This window comes from Kalmanozyma brasiliensis (genome assembly GCF_000497045.1).
Source record: "Kalmanozyma brasiliensis GHG001 unplaced genomic scaffold PSEUBRA_SCAF3, whole genome shotgun sequence".
NCBI classification, from domain to species: Eukaryota; Fungi; Basidiomycota; class Ustilaginomycetes; order Ustilaginales; genus Kalmanozyma; species Kalmanozyma brasiliensis.
This window is the reverse complement of record NW_015961970.1, coordinates 1,499,481-1,516,512: the sequence shown is the minus strand read 5'-3', so window position 1 is coordinate 1,516,512 and position 17,032 is coordinate 1,499,481. Positions and strand designations below refer to the sequence as shown.

Genomic DNA, 17,032 nt, shown 5'->3' with positions numbered 1-17,032 from the left:
GGTGGAGAGACGACCACCGTGAGCTGAGTGAGGTCGAGAGTCGAGCTGACGGCGGTAAGTTTCTCGAAGGACATGCTCAGGGTCCGAGCTTTCAGGCTGGCTGCTGCGCCATGCACGCAAGCGAGCGCACGCTCAGCTTCTGGCCCCTGTCCTCCCCTGCTGCCTCTGGTGCCACGCCAAAAAAGTCGCCGCGTTTGGACCCTGACCGAGTATTTTCGTGCAGTTCTTCCCCTCAACAACGTCGATCTGACAGCCAAGTAAAAAAACTCCTTGAGCGAGCGGCGCGCCAACCTCAAGCAGGACGGGAAGCGATTTCGGCTGCAGCCACGGGAAGGGTCCTCGTCCACAATTTCAAATCTGTGAATGCCATGCCTCACCGAGTGCCTTGCCGTGTCGTTTGAGATCTCTCATCGGCCCAGGATGGTTCTTTAGCCACCGCCACTCCTCTCAACTCGCAACTGGGTCGTCCGGCCACTTTTGCCGACATGGCAGCCAAAAGTAGCAGCGTCGAATACGTACCTCTACAGCCCAAAGAACAACACGTCGAGGTGGTGTTCGATTCCACCCAAGAGCAAGGCCTAGATGCTCAGACGCGCTACTCGCGCCCGAATGCTCCACCAGACTCGTCGACAAAGCGGCACTTGCGTCGCCTGGGTTGGCAGCGAGTAGCCTTGATACTCGCGCTGCTGCTGGGTGGTTGCGCTCTGGTGGTGCATTGGCTCCTGCCCACAAGACCCATCGCCTCGAGCTCAAAGTACGCCTTTGTGACATTGCTTTCGGCGAGTCCCTCGACGTTCAAGCACGAAGCCAACAATGCGACAGCCATCTACGATGATACGTACTTCATCGCCACGCGTATGCTGGGCTATCAGCTGATGCACGATCCGCAGACCAAGACGCATTTGGGAGCTCCCTTCATCGTCATGACCACACCACAGGTCCATCCAGCCAAGATCGAACGGCTCAAAAAGGACGGGGCGATCGTCTGGCCCATCACCGAGCCACTCAGGCCACCTCTCTACTCGAGCAATCAGAATCGCTACCCAGACGTGTTCAGCAAGCTGCTTCTCTGGAAGTGGACGCAGTTTGAGCGCATCCTCTTCCTCGACAACGACCATGTGCTCAATCATCGAATGGACACCATCTTTCAAGAGCCGCAGGTGGCCCAGCTGCGCCACAACCGGGGCAACCAGTCGGCCGTCTTGGCAGATGAGGGTGCGCAACCGTCCGACTATGTCTTTGCTCCCATCCCCGAGTCTGGACACGTGCACAGCGGTGTCAACGCCGGCTTCTTCGTCTTGAAACCGGACATGGCCATGTGGAACTACTTCCAATCGGTGCTCGCCGTACCAGGCAAGTTCGATCCGGTCTACCCCGAGCAGAACTTCCAGCAGTATGTGTTCCGACAAGACGGCAACATGCCCTTCCACTTCCTCGACCGACGCTGGTCCCACTTCCGCCCGCAACGTCGACGAGTTGAAGGTGGCCATGTCTTTGCATTGCAAGTGGTGGGCAGTCAAGGGATCTTTCTTCAACGGGAATCCTGTTCGAGGCATCCAACACTGGACGCGTTCCTGGCGGTGGAAGATGCAAGGCTACTACGAGGGCATGGACGCCGTCGCCGCTAGTAGATGGTTATGATACAAGGAGGCTCTTTGGAATGCAACATTACCGTCCTTTGCAGCAGCTGCCATGAGCGAGAGCGTGCGTGCGTGCGTGAGATTGTCTTGGATGTGGGTGTTGACGCGCGTAGGACAGGGAAGCGAAACGCTTCATCCTCTTCCGCGTTCCTGTGTCCGAAGAGCTGACGCCTCTGTGCCTGTGAGTTGAACAGAGAGGGAGAGAAAGCAAGGCGATCCGCCAATGTGCTGGGAGCGGGATCGGGATCGAGATAGCGCATGGACCCGATTTTGTCTTGATTTCAGAGCCTTGTTTTCTGGCATCGATTATCGACTGACTGTTTTACTTGCATCGTTAAAAAGGACGCTTGATCGCCGCGTAACCACATCTGCTTGCCATGAAGACAACGCAGGTACTGAGTCGCTTGGACCCGGCATGACTTCCCGTCAAGACTGAGGTACTGTATCGCTCTTTCCGCTCTGCTCTGCTGTGCTGTGCTCACTCGCTTGCATCTGCCGCGCATTGTTTGAGGATCTGAATCCAGGCTGCACACCACAGTCGAAGATTCGAAAAGGAGAAAAGAGAAGAAAGTCGGATCGCTTCTTTTTTTCCCATGCGTGCTGCACGCTAAGTCCAGCCGATGCACGGCAAAGCAAGCGGGATCAGCGCCCTCGACGAGGCGAGCCTCACTCGACCCCCTAAACGCGGGCGCAGAGCAAGCCCCCTTGATCGACCGCCAAAATGAGCATGATCTGCCCTCCTGCCACAAGCTCAGTGCGATACGGCAAGCAAGCTGGATGCCGGGCCCGATCAAGCGGTGTTGATCGAGTGATCGTGTTTCAGCTCAACATCTTTGCTGCTAGGTCATACCACCTACCATCAACATCTTTGTGTCATTGTGTGTGTGTCGACGATTGTCGTCATCCCTCGAGCTTGGGAGGGGCGAGTGTGTTGGTCTCTGAATTGGTGTGTCTCGCGAAATCAAGGGAAATCAACACACAATCGCCTGTCAAAGGGATCTGCAGAGGAACGCGCATGTCTCACAAGTTTGACTTGGATGTTGATTGGTTGCAGAAAGACTGTTCCAGTGCGTTTTGTTCTTCGCAGTAATTTCAATCTCAGAAGCTTCCGTAGATCCCTCACCTTTGCCTGTCACTCGCACTCACACCACGGCAGCCCTCATCTCTGGACCTTTCAAACCCCGCACAAGGTTCTTCTTTGCTCCTCTTCTTTGCGTCTGCTGCCTCAGCAAAGACTTCTTCTCGCTACACACTTACAATACACCAAAGCTGGTGGCGCCCTTCTTTGCTCCCCGTCGATCCCTTCTTGCTTCGCTTAACCATTCGCCCCTTTGTGCTCCTCCATCTTTGAGTCGGGCTCTGCGTTCCTCTGCCCTGGTCATCTGCTCTGCCGTATTGTTCCTGGATTCCACTCTCCGCCTGCATTAGCTTGCCGCACTCCTCATCAATAGTGTGCCTCCGATCGCCTTTCGGCAGAGCCAAGGCTGACTGTTTTCGACGTCCGCTCTGTCGATCCTCGCAAAGGCGCCCCTTTGCCGTCGATCATCGCCCCAAAACTTTCAGCCTCTTCCTGCAGCCGGCCTTCGCTTGTGTAAGAGCCAAACAGTGCTGCTCTCCCTGTGGCTGCTCTCCTGCAGCTCGCTTGGACGCCCTCCCCCTCGTCTCCTTACACCACCAGACGCCCAGCCTTCATTAGCTGTCCCCTCCTGCATACATTGCTCTGTTCCTAGTCAGCCTCGACCTCTTCTCTCTTCACCACCACCCTCAAGCTCTTCTCTCCCACCACCATCGTCCGCTCCACGACCTCTTCTTCTACAACAACACTTTCTTTTGCACGACACTCTTTACTTCTCGACATAGAAAACCACTCTTTGCGCTGAAATAGCTGCCATCTACACTCTCTTCATCTTTTGCTTGAACTACAACAATGCCGTCTTCACTCGGAAAGACCCTCGTCGTGGCCCTCGCGCTCGCCTCTGGTTTCTCCGGCACCGTCGCCGACGACGCCTCCTCTCACCACGACGTCGCCTACGTGCGCAGTCTCAAGCACGCCCGACGTGCGCACCGGGCCGACTCGGAAGCGGGTCCATCAAACCTCACCAAGCGTGGCCCTACCTACTCCGGCCGCGCGACCTACTACGCAGCGGGCCTGGGAGCTTGTGGCGGCTACAACTCCGGTAGCGACTTTATTGTGGCCCTCAACGCAGCGCAGTATGGCAACATGGGTCAGCGATCCAGCTGGTGTGGTCGAACCATTGCCATCACGTACAATGGCAACACGCAGTATGCCCAGGTGGCAGATGCGTGTCCTAGCTGTCCTTATGGAGGTTTGGACATGAGCGAGGGGCTGTTCAAGGCGTTTGCGCCGACGAGCGTGGGTGTTTTCCAGATGAGTTGGACTGCCGCTGGCGGTTCCGACAGCAATGGTAACGGCGGTAACGGCGGTAATGGTAATGGAGGCAATGGCAACGGAGGCAACGGAGGGGGTAGGAGCACCAGGTCAAGCACTCCAGCATACACCCCTCGCCCAACACCAACGAGCACCTACACACCCCCTCCTCCGTCATCGACATACACTCCCCCCGCTCCAACCACCACCTCGAGCCGAAACCGCCCCGCCTCGTCGTCTTCGTCAAGCACCCCCTCGACCACCACCTCCTCCGACGAACCTAGCTCCACTTCGTCGTCCGAGGCACCAGAAGAAACCCCCGATAGCGCAAACAACCTCGACAGCTTCGCCCTCATCTACCAGGGGCTCAACCAGATGGTTGCCGCCGCTTCTTAACTTCACACCGGGAACTGGTTTTCCCCCACCCTTTTGCTATGAGAGGTCGCCTGTTTATTTTACAGTGCTCAGACCTTTTTTGTCTCTCGAAATGGATTCGTGTTTCTCATCTGTGCGTGTGTGGGAAGGTCAATGTGGATGTTCGCTTCGAGAAAAGATGAGATGGTTTCCAAAGTATAAAGTACATGGTGGTGGGGCTATTCGTTGTCCAGCTGACCATCGAGTTCCTCGGCCAAATCGTCTAGGAAGCCCTCGTCGTCGTCGTCCTCTTCGTCCTCGTCTCCTCGGTGTTTCTTGCCATCGGTCTCGGCGAAGTCTGCTTCGTGTACGTCGTCCTCGCGGGGTCGTTTGCGGGTGCCCCCTTCCAACACATCAGCCTCGTCGACCTCGCCCAGGTCGGCATCGGCGAGCATTGAGGGCGACGGTGAGGACGTATTGCTTGCGGTGGTAGCACTGTCGAGGTACGCATCCACTTCGTCAGCTGCCGCGCTCCAGTCCATCTCGTTGAGCTCGCTTTCAAACGTCTCCCCTTTCTCCGCCTCGTCCACCTTCTCTGTCTCTCCACGGTCCAGTTTGGGCGGTGCGTCGCTCTCAGCAACCCCAATCTTGGCCTCGACCGTCGCAGCAGCCGCAACGTTCTCCCCCGAACTGATCCGATACAGCCTCTCGTCCTGTCTCGCCCACCGGCTGGTCGAAACGTGAAACCAGCTCGGCCAGACAACTTCCAACCCGCGTTCCCGTAGTCGCATCGCCTGGTGCACCTTCTTCGTCCCTGGCTGAGCGGCGACCACGTGTGTGGTTCGACCCGGCTCGATTTCCGCCTCTGGCGTCGCACCGAACTCTCGCGCTATCGCCCACAGGTCCGACTTGGATGGGTCCGCGCCGAAGGGGATCAGGGACGAGAAGACGATGGTGCACCCGGCGAGGATGCGGGATTTGCGCTCGTTGATGAGGGAGACGACCGAGGGTTTTGTAGGTGATGAGGGTGAGCGGGCGTCGTACGCAGCGTACCATTCGGTGTGGAGAGAGTCGAGGATGGAAAAGACACGATCGAGCTCGGTATCATCGTCGACGAGGACGGCGTGCGATCGGGGTGGCGGTGGTGGTGGTGGCGGTGGAAGTGTGGGGAGGGTGCTTGTTGATGCCGAGCTTTCGGCTTGCACTGGTACCTCTGTTGTTGGTGTTGTGCTGCCAATCTCCGCCGTGGTGCCGTCCTCTTCCACTACAGTTGGTGTGGTGGGGCTGTCGCCGTTGCCATTGGGCGTGGCAGTGCCCGACCGCGACGCACCATTACTGTGCTTACCCAACTTGACATCCAGCGCCTCCTGCATCTTGGCCAACGGTCTCGCCTCGCGCTGCTCGGCCAGCTTGGTCTGCAGCTGCTCGGACTGGGCTGCGAGGTGCTTGGCTGCTTCGCGGATCGCTGCCAGCTCCTCCTCCGTGCGGCCCTCACTTTCGGCCTTCTGCACGGCTTCTTCGACCACGTCCGGCGAGCTCGGTGGTGTGCTGCCGTTGCTCCCGCTTTCCGATCCAGGCGTCGAGGCGAGGCTTGGCGTGTCGAGCTTGACCGCTGAAGTACTGGCGACCGCATCCGCCGTCGGTCCCGGCACCGCTGGCAACGTCGGCAAGAACGTCGCATTGATATCCCCAATACCCACAAAGAATTCGTACGGCAGCACCGGCAGCAGGTTCGGACTCCTACTCCATACATCCTCCCGATCATCGATGATCACCACCATGCTGTGATCCACCGGAAACAGCCTGCTCAGACTCTTTCGCACTAAGCTGCCGTTTTCGTCCCTCGACAGGATGCGGTTGCCAAAGATCGACGCGTCGGGGTCGATGAGCTTGCAGACGCAGTTGGCGTAGCTGCGGGTGCCCATGGTGTAGACGTGCAGCTCGTACTTGGTCGATAGCTTGTGGAGGATCTCGGGAACACCAGGGCGCGGTTTGACGTAGTACCAGCAGGCACGCGAGGCGCGGAGTGCTGCAGCGGCGTCTTGGGGGGCGGAAGAGTCCTCGTCCTTGATCTCTTCCCCATCTATGCCCAGACGGAACTTGCCGACGGACTTGAGCGCTTCGTAATTCGGATTGGACTCGTCCCGCATCCACTCGCCGACGGTGGGGTCGACGGTCGCGTGGATGACCGTCTGGTCGAGATCAACAATGAGGGCGAGCTTGCGCTGCGAGAGCAGATGGTTGGTGGTTTCCGAATCGAGACGCTGCGCTTCCTCGGCGGATACTTTGACAGCGGCGCTGGAGTGCATGACCGAGAGCGAGGCGGATTTTTCTGAATCGGCGTCGACGGGTGCACCGCAGACCGCACACATGCCGAACAGCTGCACGGGGTGCTTGCAGTCTTCCTGTGCTTGCGACATGACTGTGTAGGATGCCTGAACGGCTGCTTGGTTGTTCGTGAGGATGCTTGCGGATAGATTGCCTGCGGGTGGTCACGACCGGAGCTGGTGTGTGGAAGCTTCGGCTGTGCAACGGACTGATTGTGAAGGGCGAGACATGAGACCTGAATGCAAGGCTAATTGGCGTGGTCTGTTTCCGATTCGATGCAGCCTGCTACAGGGCCTTGCTGGATGTGTTGATCTCGATGATGTCCGGAGTGATGTTGAACAAGTCGATGCTGAGCCGAGAAGATGCGGGGAAGAGGCTTTAGGACCGCAAAAACTTGAGAGTCTGTGCGCAGGCTCGGGCAATTTTTTGGCGGTTTGTCCGGCCTTTTTGGCGTCGCCTTATATGGGAATTGGACGAGCGCGTGGGCTTGGCTAAGGGTTCTCCCTCACAGCCGTTGAAAGGCAAAAAGGACGCGGCTCGAGTCGTGTGGTGAGTGCGAGTGGATGCGGACTTGTGACACAGGGTTCCAGGCTCAGTCAGAAAAAGGATCGCCTTTGCACGTCGCGTGGATTGGGCTGCAGCAATCCAACGGTCGAGCCACCTTTTCCAAATCCTCGAAAGTGTTACGTTGCAGAAAGTGGAGGTCTCGAGCTTAAATTTTGTCAAGAGCCCAGCCTGTCCACTTGCTCGTCATCATCCCTCTGACAACCAACAACAGTCAGGCTCGTATCGACGCAAGATGGTCAAGAAGGCGTCAAAGGCACAGAAAGCCAAACTGCGTCGAGCAGGTGGCAGTGCCGAAGATGGCGAAGGTCGAGGCGGCAAGGCGGGTCGTGGCCGTGGGCGGGGAAGAGGGCGAGGAGGCGCTGCTGCTGCTGGAGGCAGGATCGGTAGATCTGGCCTGCTACCACCAGATCAGCAGGCCGCTTTCGAATCACGCAGACGAACAGTCCAGCTTGAGGAATCTGCCTTCTCCAAGCTCTCGCCTCCCGTGCTGGAGCGGCTCAACATCCTCGCCTCCTATGCCGACCTCAGGCGACCTATCCCCGACGAGCTCACACGGTTCGACTACTCGAGGTTCGGTCGAGCCCGGGCCGAGAATCATCAGCGTCTCGTGGACCAAGAGCATAGCAAGAAGGAAGAACGAGACTCGCATCCCCTCGCTGGCTGGCTCAACGGAAACCCGAAACCTGGCCAGAGTCGAGATCAGGACGGCAGCTCGTCAGAAGACGAAGTCGACGAGACCGAAGACCCAGGTATCACGGGCATCGAAGAGACCGGCGAGCTTCGCCTCCCGAAGCGACCAAAGTGGCGATCCGACATGGACACCAAGACAATCCACTCTCAGGAACAGGAAGTCTTTCGGCAGTGGCTTCGTAAGACAGATGCCGTTGTCGAACGAGCCTTCTTCACCTCGTCGCCCATGTTCGCCGGCTTGACCTCGCACACTCGATCCGACGACAAGGCCGCTTTTGCCCCCTCAACGCCGTCAGCAATGGGCGGCAGCCGTATGGTCTCCACCATAGCATCGCAGGATAGCATCTCTCAGCTGCTCCAGCATCGTCCGTCCCCCGGCACATCCGTCATCGGCAGCTTGTACGAACGCAACATCGAGGTGTATCGCCAGCTGTGGCGTGTTTGCGAACGCAGTGATCTCGTATGCGTGCTCGCAGACGCACGATGCCCGTTGCTGCACCTTCCACCAAGTTTGATCGGATTCTTGGAGAGGTACATGCGACTCAAAGTCATCATTGTCCTCACCAAAGCGGATATCGTACCCAAGGACATCGTCGATGCCTGGAAGGTGTATCTCAAGCAGCTGTATCCGAGATGGGAGGTGGTAGCTACAGAGAGCTATGCCAAGCTCGAGCGTATGGAGGGGCAAGGGTCGAGGACGAGGTTCGCGCCCTATCTATCGCCGCATTCGCGGAAGGACCTCTTCGCGGCACTTCGAAAGGCGCACAGCGATCTCATCACGCCGCCGCAGATCGTGCGTGACGATGCGAGAAAGATTCAAGACTGGAAGCCGCCCTGTGCCACCGACACGGACTGGGACGGTGTCGAGCGCCGAGTTCAGCTTCACACCGAAGGCTTGCAGTCCGAAGGCGTGGCAGAGGAATCACACGCGGAGCAGTCGCCAAAGGCCACAGATCCGAGTGCGAGCATGGATCCAAAAGAGACTCGCGCTCACCTTCCCTATCTCACCATCGGTCTGATCGGCCAGCCCAACGTGGGCAAATCGAGCCTGCTCAACGCACTGTTCGGCTCGAAAGTCGTACGCGCCTCCAAGACGCCCGGCAAGACGAAGCACTTCCAGACGCACTTTATCGTGCCCCTCTCCACCTCTTCTGCCCCAGCCGACACAGCGGACAAGCCGAAGGCGGTGGGTGAAGAGACCCACCGCGGTCAAATCCGACTGTGCGACTCGCCCGGTCTGGTCTTCCCCAGCCTCATCGGCATGGAGATGCAGGTCATGGGAGCGATCCTGGCCATCTCGCAGGTGCAGGCGATCACCTCGTGCGTGCGGTTCGTTGGGGAGCATATCGCATTGGAAAAAGTGCTCCAGCTCGAGTACCCACGTGAGGAAGATGAGGCGGAGGAGGGAAGGGAGACGTGGACGGGCGTCAAAGTGCTCGAGGCCGTGGCGAGACGGTACATGTTCAAGACGGCCAAGGCGAACCGGTGGGATGTGAATCGGGCGGGGAATTTGGTCATGCGCGCAGTGGCCGAGGGACGCATCAAGTGGGCGTTCCGGCCGCCGACGGGCGGGCAGAGCGATGAGAGGAGTATGGGCGAAGGTATCTGGATCCAAGAGGGACAGGATACGACAGCTCAGGACGCGACTGTGGGTGGAACGGATCTGCTCACGGCTCCCAACCCAGACGATGAGGACGAACGCGAAGGAGAGGATGAGGACGAGAAGAAGAAGAGCAGCGACGCAAGCGACGACGACGAGGCAATCGCCAGAAAGGTCAGGTTCGACTTTGGCGCTGTCGAAAGCGAGGACGAGGATGATGATGACGAAGAGGACGAAGGTACAGGTGGGCTGGGCGGATCGACCAACTCGCTCTTCAGCGCCCTCGCCGTCGAAGATGGAGACGATGACGAAGATGACGAAGAAGAGGACGAAGAAGAAGAAGTGGATGAACCAGGAGAAGAGTAGCTTCGATGCAAGCGTCTCCAAAAGCAAATACCCAACCAGCGCTGTCGCTTACCATAGCGACCGCACAGCATAGTTAGCATGCAATGATATACTCAAGCAATATATACACTTTCACATACCGCGAGAGGTTGGAGCGCATCCAAGGCGACATCATCGCCATCAGCATGCTTGTATTGCGGGCCCTCTTCGGCCTCATGCAAAGCAAGTCCACGTTTCTCGGCAGGAAAAAGGGCTGGGATCTGCAAGATGGCGTGCGAGCACCTGGTCTGAGCGTCCAATTTTTCCAATTCTTCTCGCCGGCGGACCCCAAAAAAAGGCCTTTCTTCTTCTCCCCATGCTTGCGCACCTTCGTTCCGCCTTCACACCATCACCACCCTTCACCCGTTGGATCTCCATCCGAACAGTCAATCGCAGGATGTCCGTGCCTACACTTCAAACCTGGGACGGCCCGCCCATCACCATCGGCGTCATCGGTGGTTCTGGGTTGTACAAGCTCTCGTCCATCTCCCCGGTCGCCGAGATCAGCGTTACCACCCCCTGGGGCTCCCCCTCTTCGCCCATCACCATCGCCAAAACGACCGCCGGCAACCATGTCGCCTTCCTCGCGCGTCATGGGCGAAACCACGCCATTCTGCCCAGCAATGTGCCCAACCTCGCCAACATGGCTGCGCTCAAGCATCTCGGCGTCAAGGCCGTACTTGCGTTCTCCGCCGTGGGCAGTTTGAGGGAGGAAATTGCGCCAAAGGATTTCGTCATTCCGAGTCAGATCATTGATCGCACCAAGGGTGTGAGGAGAGCGAGCTTTTTTGGGTTCGGCGAGGAGGAAGGGGTGGTGGCACATGCTGGGTTTGGAGATCCCTTCTGCGAGGTTCTGCGACCGATCGTGCACGAAACTGTGAAGGAGACGCTCAAGGAGCACAGCCCGGATGTCAAGGTGCATGAAGGAAAGACGGTGGTATGCATGGAAGGGCCCCAATTCAGCACTCGCGCCGAGAGTCTGATGTACCGCGCGTGGGGAGGAGACATCATCAACATGTCCGTCCTCCCCGAAGCCAAGCTCGCGAGGGAAGCAGAGCTGGCATATGTCCTCATCGCAACGGCCACCGACTACGACGCTTGGAGACCCAGCAGCGCCGCCGTCAACGTCGCCGAGGTCATGGAGAGTCTGAAGGCCAACGTCGAGGCGAGCAATGTCGTCACCACCAAGCTGCTCGATCGCATCGCACAGGAAGTCGACAGCGACGACAAACCAAGCATCAAGGGCATCAAGGACAGCATGAAGTTCAGCATCATGACTCGAAGCGACGTTATCGATGATAAGGCCAAGCAGAACTTGCGCTTCTTGCATCCTTGGTTCGCACGGGAGTAGAGGGCAGGATGGACGCGGGACGAGTTTCGACGAGACGATAGTTAGCGGTCCTGATCTTCGTCCGATTGGCCGCCTGACGCCTCGACGCAGCGCCATGGACGTCCCGACGCCATACTTCGTTACACATACATCGCTAATCACACACAGACACATTCAAAGATGATAGACGTGATGATGGAATCATGAAGATTCACCGGGGTCTGATCAAAGATGTAGAGGCTCTTGACGAGTGCACAGCAGACTTCACATCGATCTCGTGTGGCAATCTGGTGTTTCAATGGATTCCGATGCTTGATGTCATGCTGAAACGAAACAAACGGGAAGAGGCAGCTGCTCCGACTCGCTGCCACTCACAGCTTGACCCCACCATCCGAAGTGCCAAACAGAATCCTAAGCTCCTCCCTCCTCTCGTCACGCCTCGCCTGGGCGCTCGCCGGGACCATATCTCCGATCTGGCGCTTGTTGCCCACCTTCTCGGCGAGCATCATCTTTCGCTTCTGCAGCCGCAACATGTTCTCTTCGATGCTTTGGCGGATGATGTACTTGGTCGTGATGACCGGGCGGGTCTGACCCATGCGGTGAATTCGGTCGAGACCCTGATTCTCGACGGCCGGGTTCCAGTAGGGATCCATCAGGTAGGCGCGGCATGCGGTGACGAGGTTGAGACCGGTACCTCCGGCACGCAGCGACACGAGAAGGACTTCGACACACGGATCCGTGCGGAAGGTCTCCAGTGCTGCGGTGCGGTCGGATCGCTTCATCGTCCCGTCCAGTCGGACGTATCGGATGCCAGTGAGTGAGAGCGATTTCTGGATACGGTCCAGCATCTTGGTCCACTGCGAGAACACGACACTCTTGACGGGATCGTAGGACTCGAGGGCTTCGTAGGATTGATCGAGCTTTCCTAGCAAGCCGCTGGAGGTGACGGCCGGCGGCGGCTTTTGGATGACGACAACAGGCTCCTCGAGGTTTCGAATCTGTTCATCTTCCGACGTCTTGGTGTCGATGTGGAGGAGCCGAGGCGCCGTCGGATCGAACAGCGCCGAGTGCGGATTGCACTTGGAGAACGGCAGCAAGTCGGTGATGAGCGCGCGGATCTTGGTCGACAGGTCCTTTCGGCCTTCCAGGGAAAGATCGCCGAGGGGACGTCGAGGGACGCTGCCGGACGACTTGCCGTTCTTCCGAGGCGCTTTGGGCTTGTTCGTTCGTGGCTTGATGTCATCGTCGCTGCCCCAGTCAAAGTCGTCGGCCGGTTCGTCCAAATCCGAATCCTCGTCTGCACGCCTCTTGAGCTTTGTCTCGGCTTCGACTTCGTCGTCGATGAAGTCGCTGTCTCCGTCCGCCTTGCGTTCCATCTGATCGCCATTGAGGCCAACCATATCGGACGGCTCCAATTCGATGGCGTCGAGAGCGAGCTGCAAGGAATGCTGGCAAGACGGGCAATTGCCGACATCCGAAGCGCTCACGTCTGGCCAAGGGAAGCCGATCATGCGGCGGAAGCAGGTTGAGCAGAAAAGGTGCTGACATCGAGTCACAACAGGTCGTGCTGCACTGCCGCCTGCTGTCTCCAGTCCATCTCTGGATATCATGCCGGACGTCATCCCTGATCCGAATCCTGGCTCAATCTTGGTTCGTTTGCGCGAACCTTTGCCATCGCGCGAGTCAAAGGCCGCGATGTCAAGCGCGTCGGCTAGCTCCTGCGCATCTCGATTCGAACCATCGCCGTCTAAGCTGGTCGTCAGATCCGCCTGACAATCTGAGCAGAAGGCCATATCGCCCTCTCGGAAGACGTCGAAGAGGATTGCTGCCCTCTCTCGGTTTAGGCCATCTAGCCTGATCGCCTCGGACAGGTCCGCACCCATACCTCTGAGTTTCGCGTCCTTGCTAACATCGACCAGGGAGGGATGATCGCAGGTCATACGCAGGTTGAGAATCTCGTGCAAGATCGTTGCATAGTTGTTGCCAACCGAATCCTTGGCCATCATCTCCTCGAAGTCTTCGCGGTACTTGTCGTGCAGCGCCTGGTAGCGCGCCTTCTCCCGTTCTTCAAAGTCGAGGTACTCCGTCTTGCTCAGCTTAGGTGGCAGTGTGAGAAGCATCTTGCCATCGGCCGTCTTTGTCGTCTTTTGACGACGAAGCGCCAAGAACTTCATCAAGATCTGAACGTGGCCGACATTGGCCGAGTCGATCGGCTCGTCGTCTTTGCCTTTCGACCGCAAATGATACGTCTCGCGTTGGCCGCAGAACTCGTTCCACATGGCGCGATCCATGAATGGCTCGAGGCGGAGAAATTTGACGAGGGCGTAAAGATCGTTGATCGTGTTCTGGATTGGCGTACCCGTCAGGCAGAGTCGACGCTGCGCAGAGAGGTTACATGTGGCTCTCGATTGCCACGTGCCGGCACCCTTGATTGTGTGCGCCTCGTCGAGAACGATGCGGAACCATTCGATCCGCTGTAGAGGATTGAGTGCTTCCTTGGCAGGCTTTCGTCGACGCTTCTTGCCTTTCTTGTCCGTGCTCGATTTGCCATTCGTACCTTCGATCGGATCGCCATCTCCATTGACCATAAAGACGTCATCGTCGTCATCATCATCGTCAGGCGAGTGACTCTCGCGAGCGGCGGCTTTGCCAAAGGCCTTCTTCTTCTCGTCATCATTGCGGTTGTCCTCGGTCATCCACGTAGTCTGGTGCGAGAACTCAGATCCGAGTGTCGAGTATGTCGTGAGGACGATGTCGTGATCGGCAATCCACTTGATGTTGGTGGCTCGCGACGGACCGTGGTAGATGTAGATCGACGGCAGCTTACGTCGATGCCAATGCTCCTTGCACTGCTCTTCCCAGTTAGATACCACGGACAAGGGGCAAACGATCAACGTGGCGCGACTGCGACGCTCAAGATGTTTACGCTGCAAAGCCTCGGGATCGATCTTGTCCTTCTTCGGCTTCTTGCCTTTGCCTTTCGCCGGGCTTGTCTTGGCAGCGGCGGGTGCGCCGTGGACGGCCAGCGACATGGCTGGCGCCGAGTCGCTGTCGTCTGGGTCGCTCTCTGCGTCCGCGTCCGTCATTGGCTCGTCGTCGTCTGAATCGTGCAGCCTGATCGCCTGGCGGCTGTGGACCTTGCCGACGCCGTTGCGTCTTTCTGCCTCCCGAGACACGGCGGCGCTGGAGACGCTCGCCAACTGCATCGCTTGCGTGAGCTCGACCTTAGCATCGCGCTCCACTTTGGACAGTCCGAACTCTTTGGCCTCCTTGCGAGTGTGCGCGATGAGGGCGAGGGTGGTAATTGTCTTGCCTAGGCCCATGTCGTCGGCCAGAATGGCGCCGCGACAGATGCGAGGCTGCATCATCGTCTCTCGGTCTGTGATCAAGTTGCGCCAGGCCCGCACCTTGCCGTTCATGCCTTTGCGCACCTTCCAGAGCGAGATGGAGTCCTCATCGACCGCCTTTTCAGCCTTGCCCTTGCCTTTGACGTCTTTCCGGGCTGAATCGCTCGGACCGGAGCCGTTGCGGCTGCTCTGGGAAGGCTCGGCCTTGACCGACCCATTCTTAACGCTTCCAGCGTCTTCCTCCGCGTCCACCTCGATGGCAGGTTCCACAAGCAGCTCCGGCCAGCGGCGATCCCTTTCGCGATTGAGCAGAAAGCCAAGCGCCTGCTTTTGGTGTTGGAGCAATTTGGTCGAAATGAGCTCCACCGGCTCTACAGCAGCCAAGTCCTCGCCACTCCGGATGCTCGAGTAGATGGCATCGACCTGTGCCTTCTTCTCCTTCTCCGTCAGCTCGCGATTCTGGACGCTCGTTCCGACGCCAGCGCCGCGATAGATGCCGCTATACATCCCCGCGTCGTTCCGCATCCCGCCCACTGGCGGATTGTGCGGGTTCTGATACTGCGGCTCGGTAGGGTAGTCCTCCGGAAAGTAGGAAAGAGGATGCTCGAGCTGAATGCCGTACGCCGACAGGCGGTCCGAAACCAGGTTGAGATCGGGGCGACGAGCGAATAAGAGGACCTCGAGGTAATGCAGAAAGTTCTGCCCTCGTCCGGTGGGTACCATCCTGCAGCGAGCCTCGCAGCGGACCTTGTTCAGGCGAAGCAAGGGCTCCATCGAGGTGACAAACTTCTCTGCGAGCATACCGAACGCCGGTTCCACAGCCGGACCTTCCTTCTTGGCGTCCTCGGGAGACAAGTGCGGGAACCGAGCGCGAGGGGGAATGATCACACTGACGTTGATCTCGGTTTTCTGAGCCGGCATGGCGGTGTACGACCAGCCTCCCGGCAGCGACCTGTTCGAGGGCGGTAAGCCGGACGGATTGGACAGATGCAGCATCACGGGTCTGAACCCAGGCTCGACCCAAAAGCGCGATGCGCCGAGCCAGTTCTCGCGGCTGAAGTTGGGATCCGCAGGGGGCTCTTGGCCCGATGTGCCATCGAAAGTGAGCGACGGCGGCAGACCGTGCATGCACAGGACGACGGCGTTGATCATGCCTGCACATACGATCGCGTTGGACTTGACGTGATCTATTTCGAACTCCTCTGGCGTTCTCGTCTTGAGGGAGACGAGGACTGGCTCATCGTCATCATCGTCCGCAACGGGCAAAGCCGTCTTTGACGAGGATGCATTCCCAGTGGTGCCGTTGCCCTGCGGAAGCATCAAAGCCGAAGAACCTGCGGATGACTCTGCGGAAGCGTGGGGCTTGCGGTCCTGCACATGGATCGGGGTACTGCTCGAGCCGCCGTTGATGCCTGCTGGCTTCTTTTCGTCCTCGTCGTCGCTGTCTAGCGTCAGGTCGACCACTGGCCGATCGTTCCACTTGGAGAAGGAGCTCGGAGGCGCTGCTTTCGAAGTCGACGATGCAGATGCTTGGAATGCTGCGGAGGGAGGCTTCTGGTTGGATGCAGGGAACGCTCCTGGCATCTGCGGAGCATGCGATGAAGAGCTCGACGCAGAAGACGGGACCGAATGGAGCGGTTGTGACGATTTTGAAAAGCTGCCGTTTGAGTCGAGGAATTGAGTGGGAACGCGAGCACCGCTGCCTCCGATGATCATGTCGTTTGCCGAGGATGTTCCAGAAAACGACGCGGCGGGCATACTGGCGTTGGCAGGCCTCCATACGGCTGGTCGCGAAGAACCAGACGAGCTCCCATTGGCAGTGGAAGTGCCGTAGCCCGGCGGGAGCAAGCGCTTCCGCTGCGGGCTTGTATGCGATGGCTCTTGTGGCGGAGGCTTGACCAGCGGAACGGGCTCGAGCGGCCGTGACAGGAGCTCGGAAGGGTCGTCGATCTCCTCGAGCGTATCTGAGCTGCTACCGAGGTCCGTCATGTCGACACACTTCTGCTAAAGGTCCGCTTGGAGAGTCACTTCGGTAGAATTCTATCTTGAAGCCGAGAGCCTGGATCGGGAAGCCGTGCCAAGGTCGAACCTTGCAGTTTGTCGGACGACCAGCGATCTGAGGTACGACTCGCTCCTAGTCCGTGTGAGGCCTAGCTCAATCGTGGCTGATAGGGACGGCTGCAAGCATAGATGAGTTCAGAGACTATGTGAAGGTGTGCAAGCGGGATCGGCTCACAATCAGCGGCCACGTCGTGCCTATCGGCTGTCTCAAGGTTTGCGGGGTCGTGATGTGGGCGGCGAGCGGAGACGGTCAGAAGTCGGGCCGCGATGCAGGTAGCTTGAAAGAGCTCGATGTGGCGGTAGTGATATCGGGAGGATCGCCGAGTGCGAACAGGTATGTAT

The 17,032-nt window shown here is 58.4% G+C and overlaps 6 protein-coding genes across 6 annotated transcripts; 4 read left to right on the top strand and 2 right to left on the bottom strand.

Annotated features, from left to right (window-relative positions):
- Positions 1-485: 485 nt before the first annotated feature.
- PSEUBRA_004423 (Glycosyl transferase, family 8) lies at positions 486-1,628 on the top strand (the record flags this gene model as incomplete). Its single annotated transcript, XM_059465301.1, has 1 exon — positions 486-1,628. One exon carries the CDS (start codon positions 486-488, stop codon positions 1,626-1,628), a length of 1,143 nt encoding a protein of 380 aa, XP_059321519.1.
- Positions 1,629-3,567: 1,939 nt separating this feature from the next.
- PSEUBRA_004422 (Barwin-like endoglucanase) lies at positions 3,568-4,425 on the top strand (the record flags this gene model as incomplete). Its single annotated transcript, XM_016437972.1, has 1 exon — positions 3,568-4,425. One exon carries the CDS (start codon positions 3,568-3,570, stop codon positions 4,423-4,425), a length of 858 nt encoding a protein of 285 aa, XP_016291505.1.
- Positions 4,426-4,622: 197 nt separating this feature from the next.
- PSEUBRA_004421 (NLI interacting factor) lies at positions 4,623-6,803 on the bottom strand (the record flags this gene model as incomplete). Its single annotated transcript, XM_016437962.1, has 1 exon — positions 4,623-6,803. The coding sequence occupies one exon, from the start codon at positions 6,801-6,803 to the stop codon at positions 4,623-4,625; it is 2,181 nt and encodes a 726-aa protein (XP_016291504.1).
- Positions 6,804-7,510: 707 nt separating this feature from the next.
- PSEUBRA_004420 (GTP binding domain protein) lies at positions 7,511-9,934 on the top strand (the record flags this gene model as incomplete). The annotated part of the gene is made up of 1 exon (XM_016437984.1): positions 7,511-9,934. The coding sequence occupies one exon, from the start codon at positions 7,511-7,513 to the stop codon at positions 9,932-9,934; it is 2,424 nt and encodes an 807-aa protein (XP_016291503.1).
- A 415-nt stretch (positions 9,935-10,349) lies between these two features.
- Positions 10,350-11,303, top strand: PSEUBRA_004419 (Nucleoside phosphorylase domain protein; the record flags this gene model as incomplete). Its single annotated transcript, XM_016437986.1, has 1 exon — positions 10,350-11,303. The coding sequence occupies one exon, from the start codon at positions 10,350-10,352 to the stop codon at positions 11,301-11,303; it is 954 nt and encodes a 317-aa protein (XP_016291502.1).
- A 350-nt stretch (positions 11,304-11,653) lies between these two features.
- Positions 11,654-16,618, bottom strand: PSEUBRA_004418 (Helicase, C-terminal; the record flags this gene model as incomplete). The annotated part of the gene is made up of 1 exon (XM_059465300.1): positions 11,654-16,618. The coding sequence occupies one exon, from the start codon at positions 16,616-16,618 to the stop codon at positions 11,654-11,656; it is 4,965 nt and encodes a 1,654-aa protein (XP_059320552.1).
- Between the last annotated feature and the right edge of the window lie 414 nt (positions 16,619-17,032).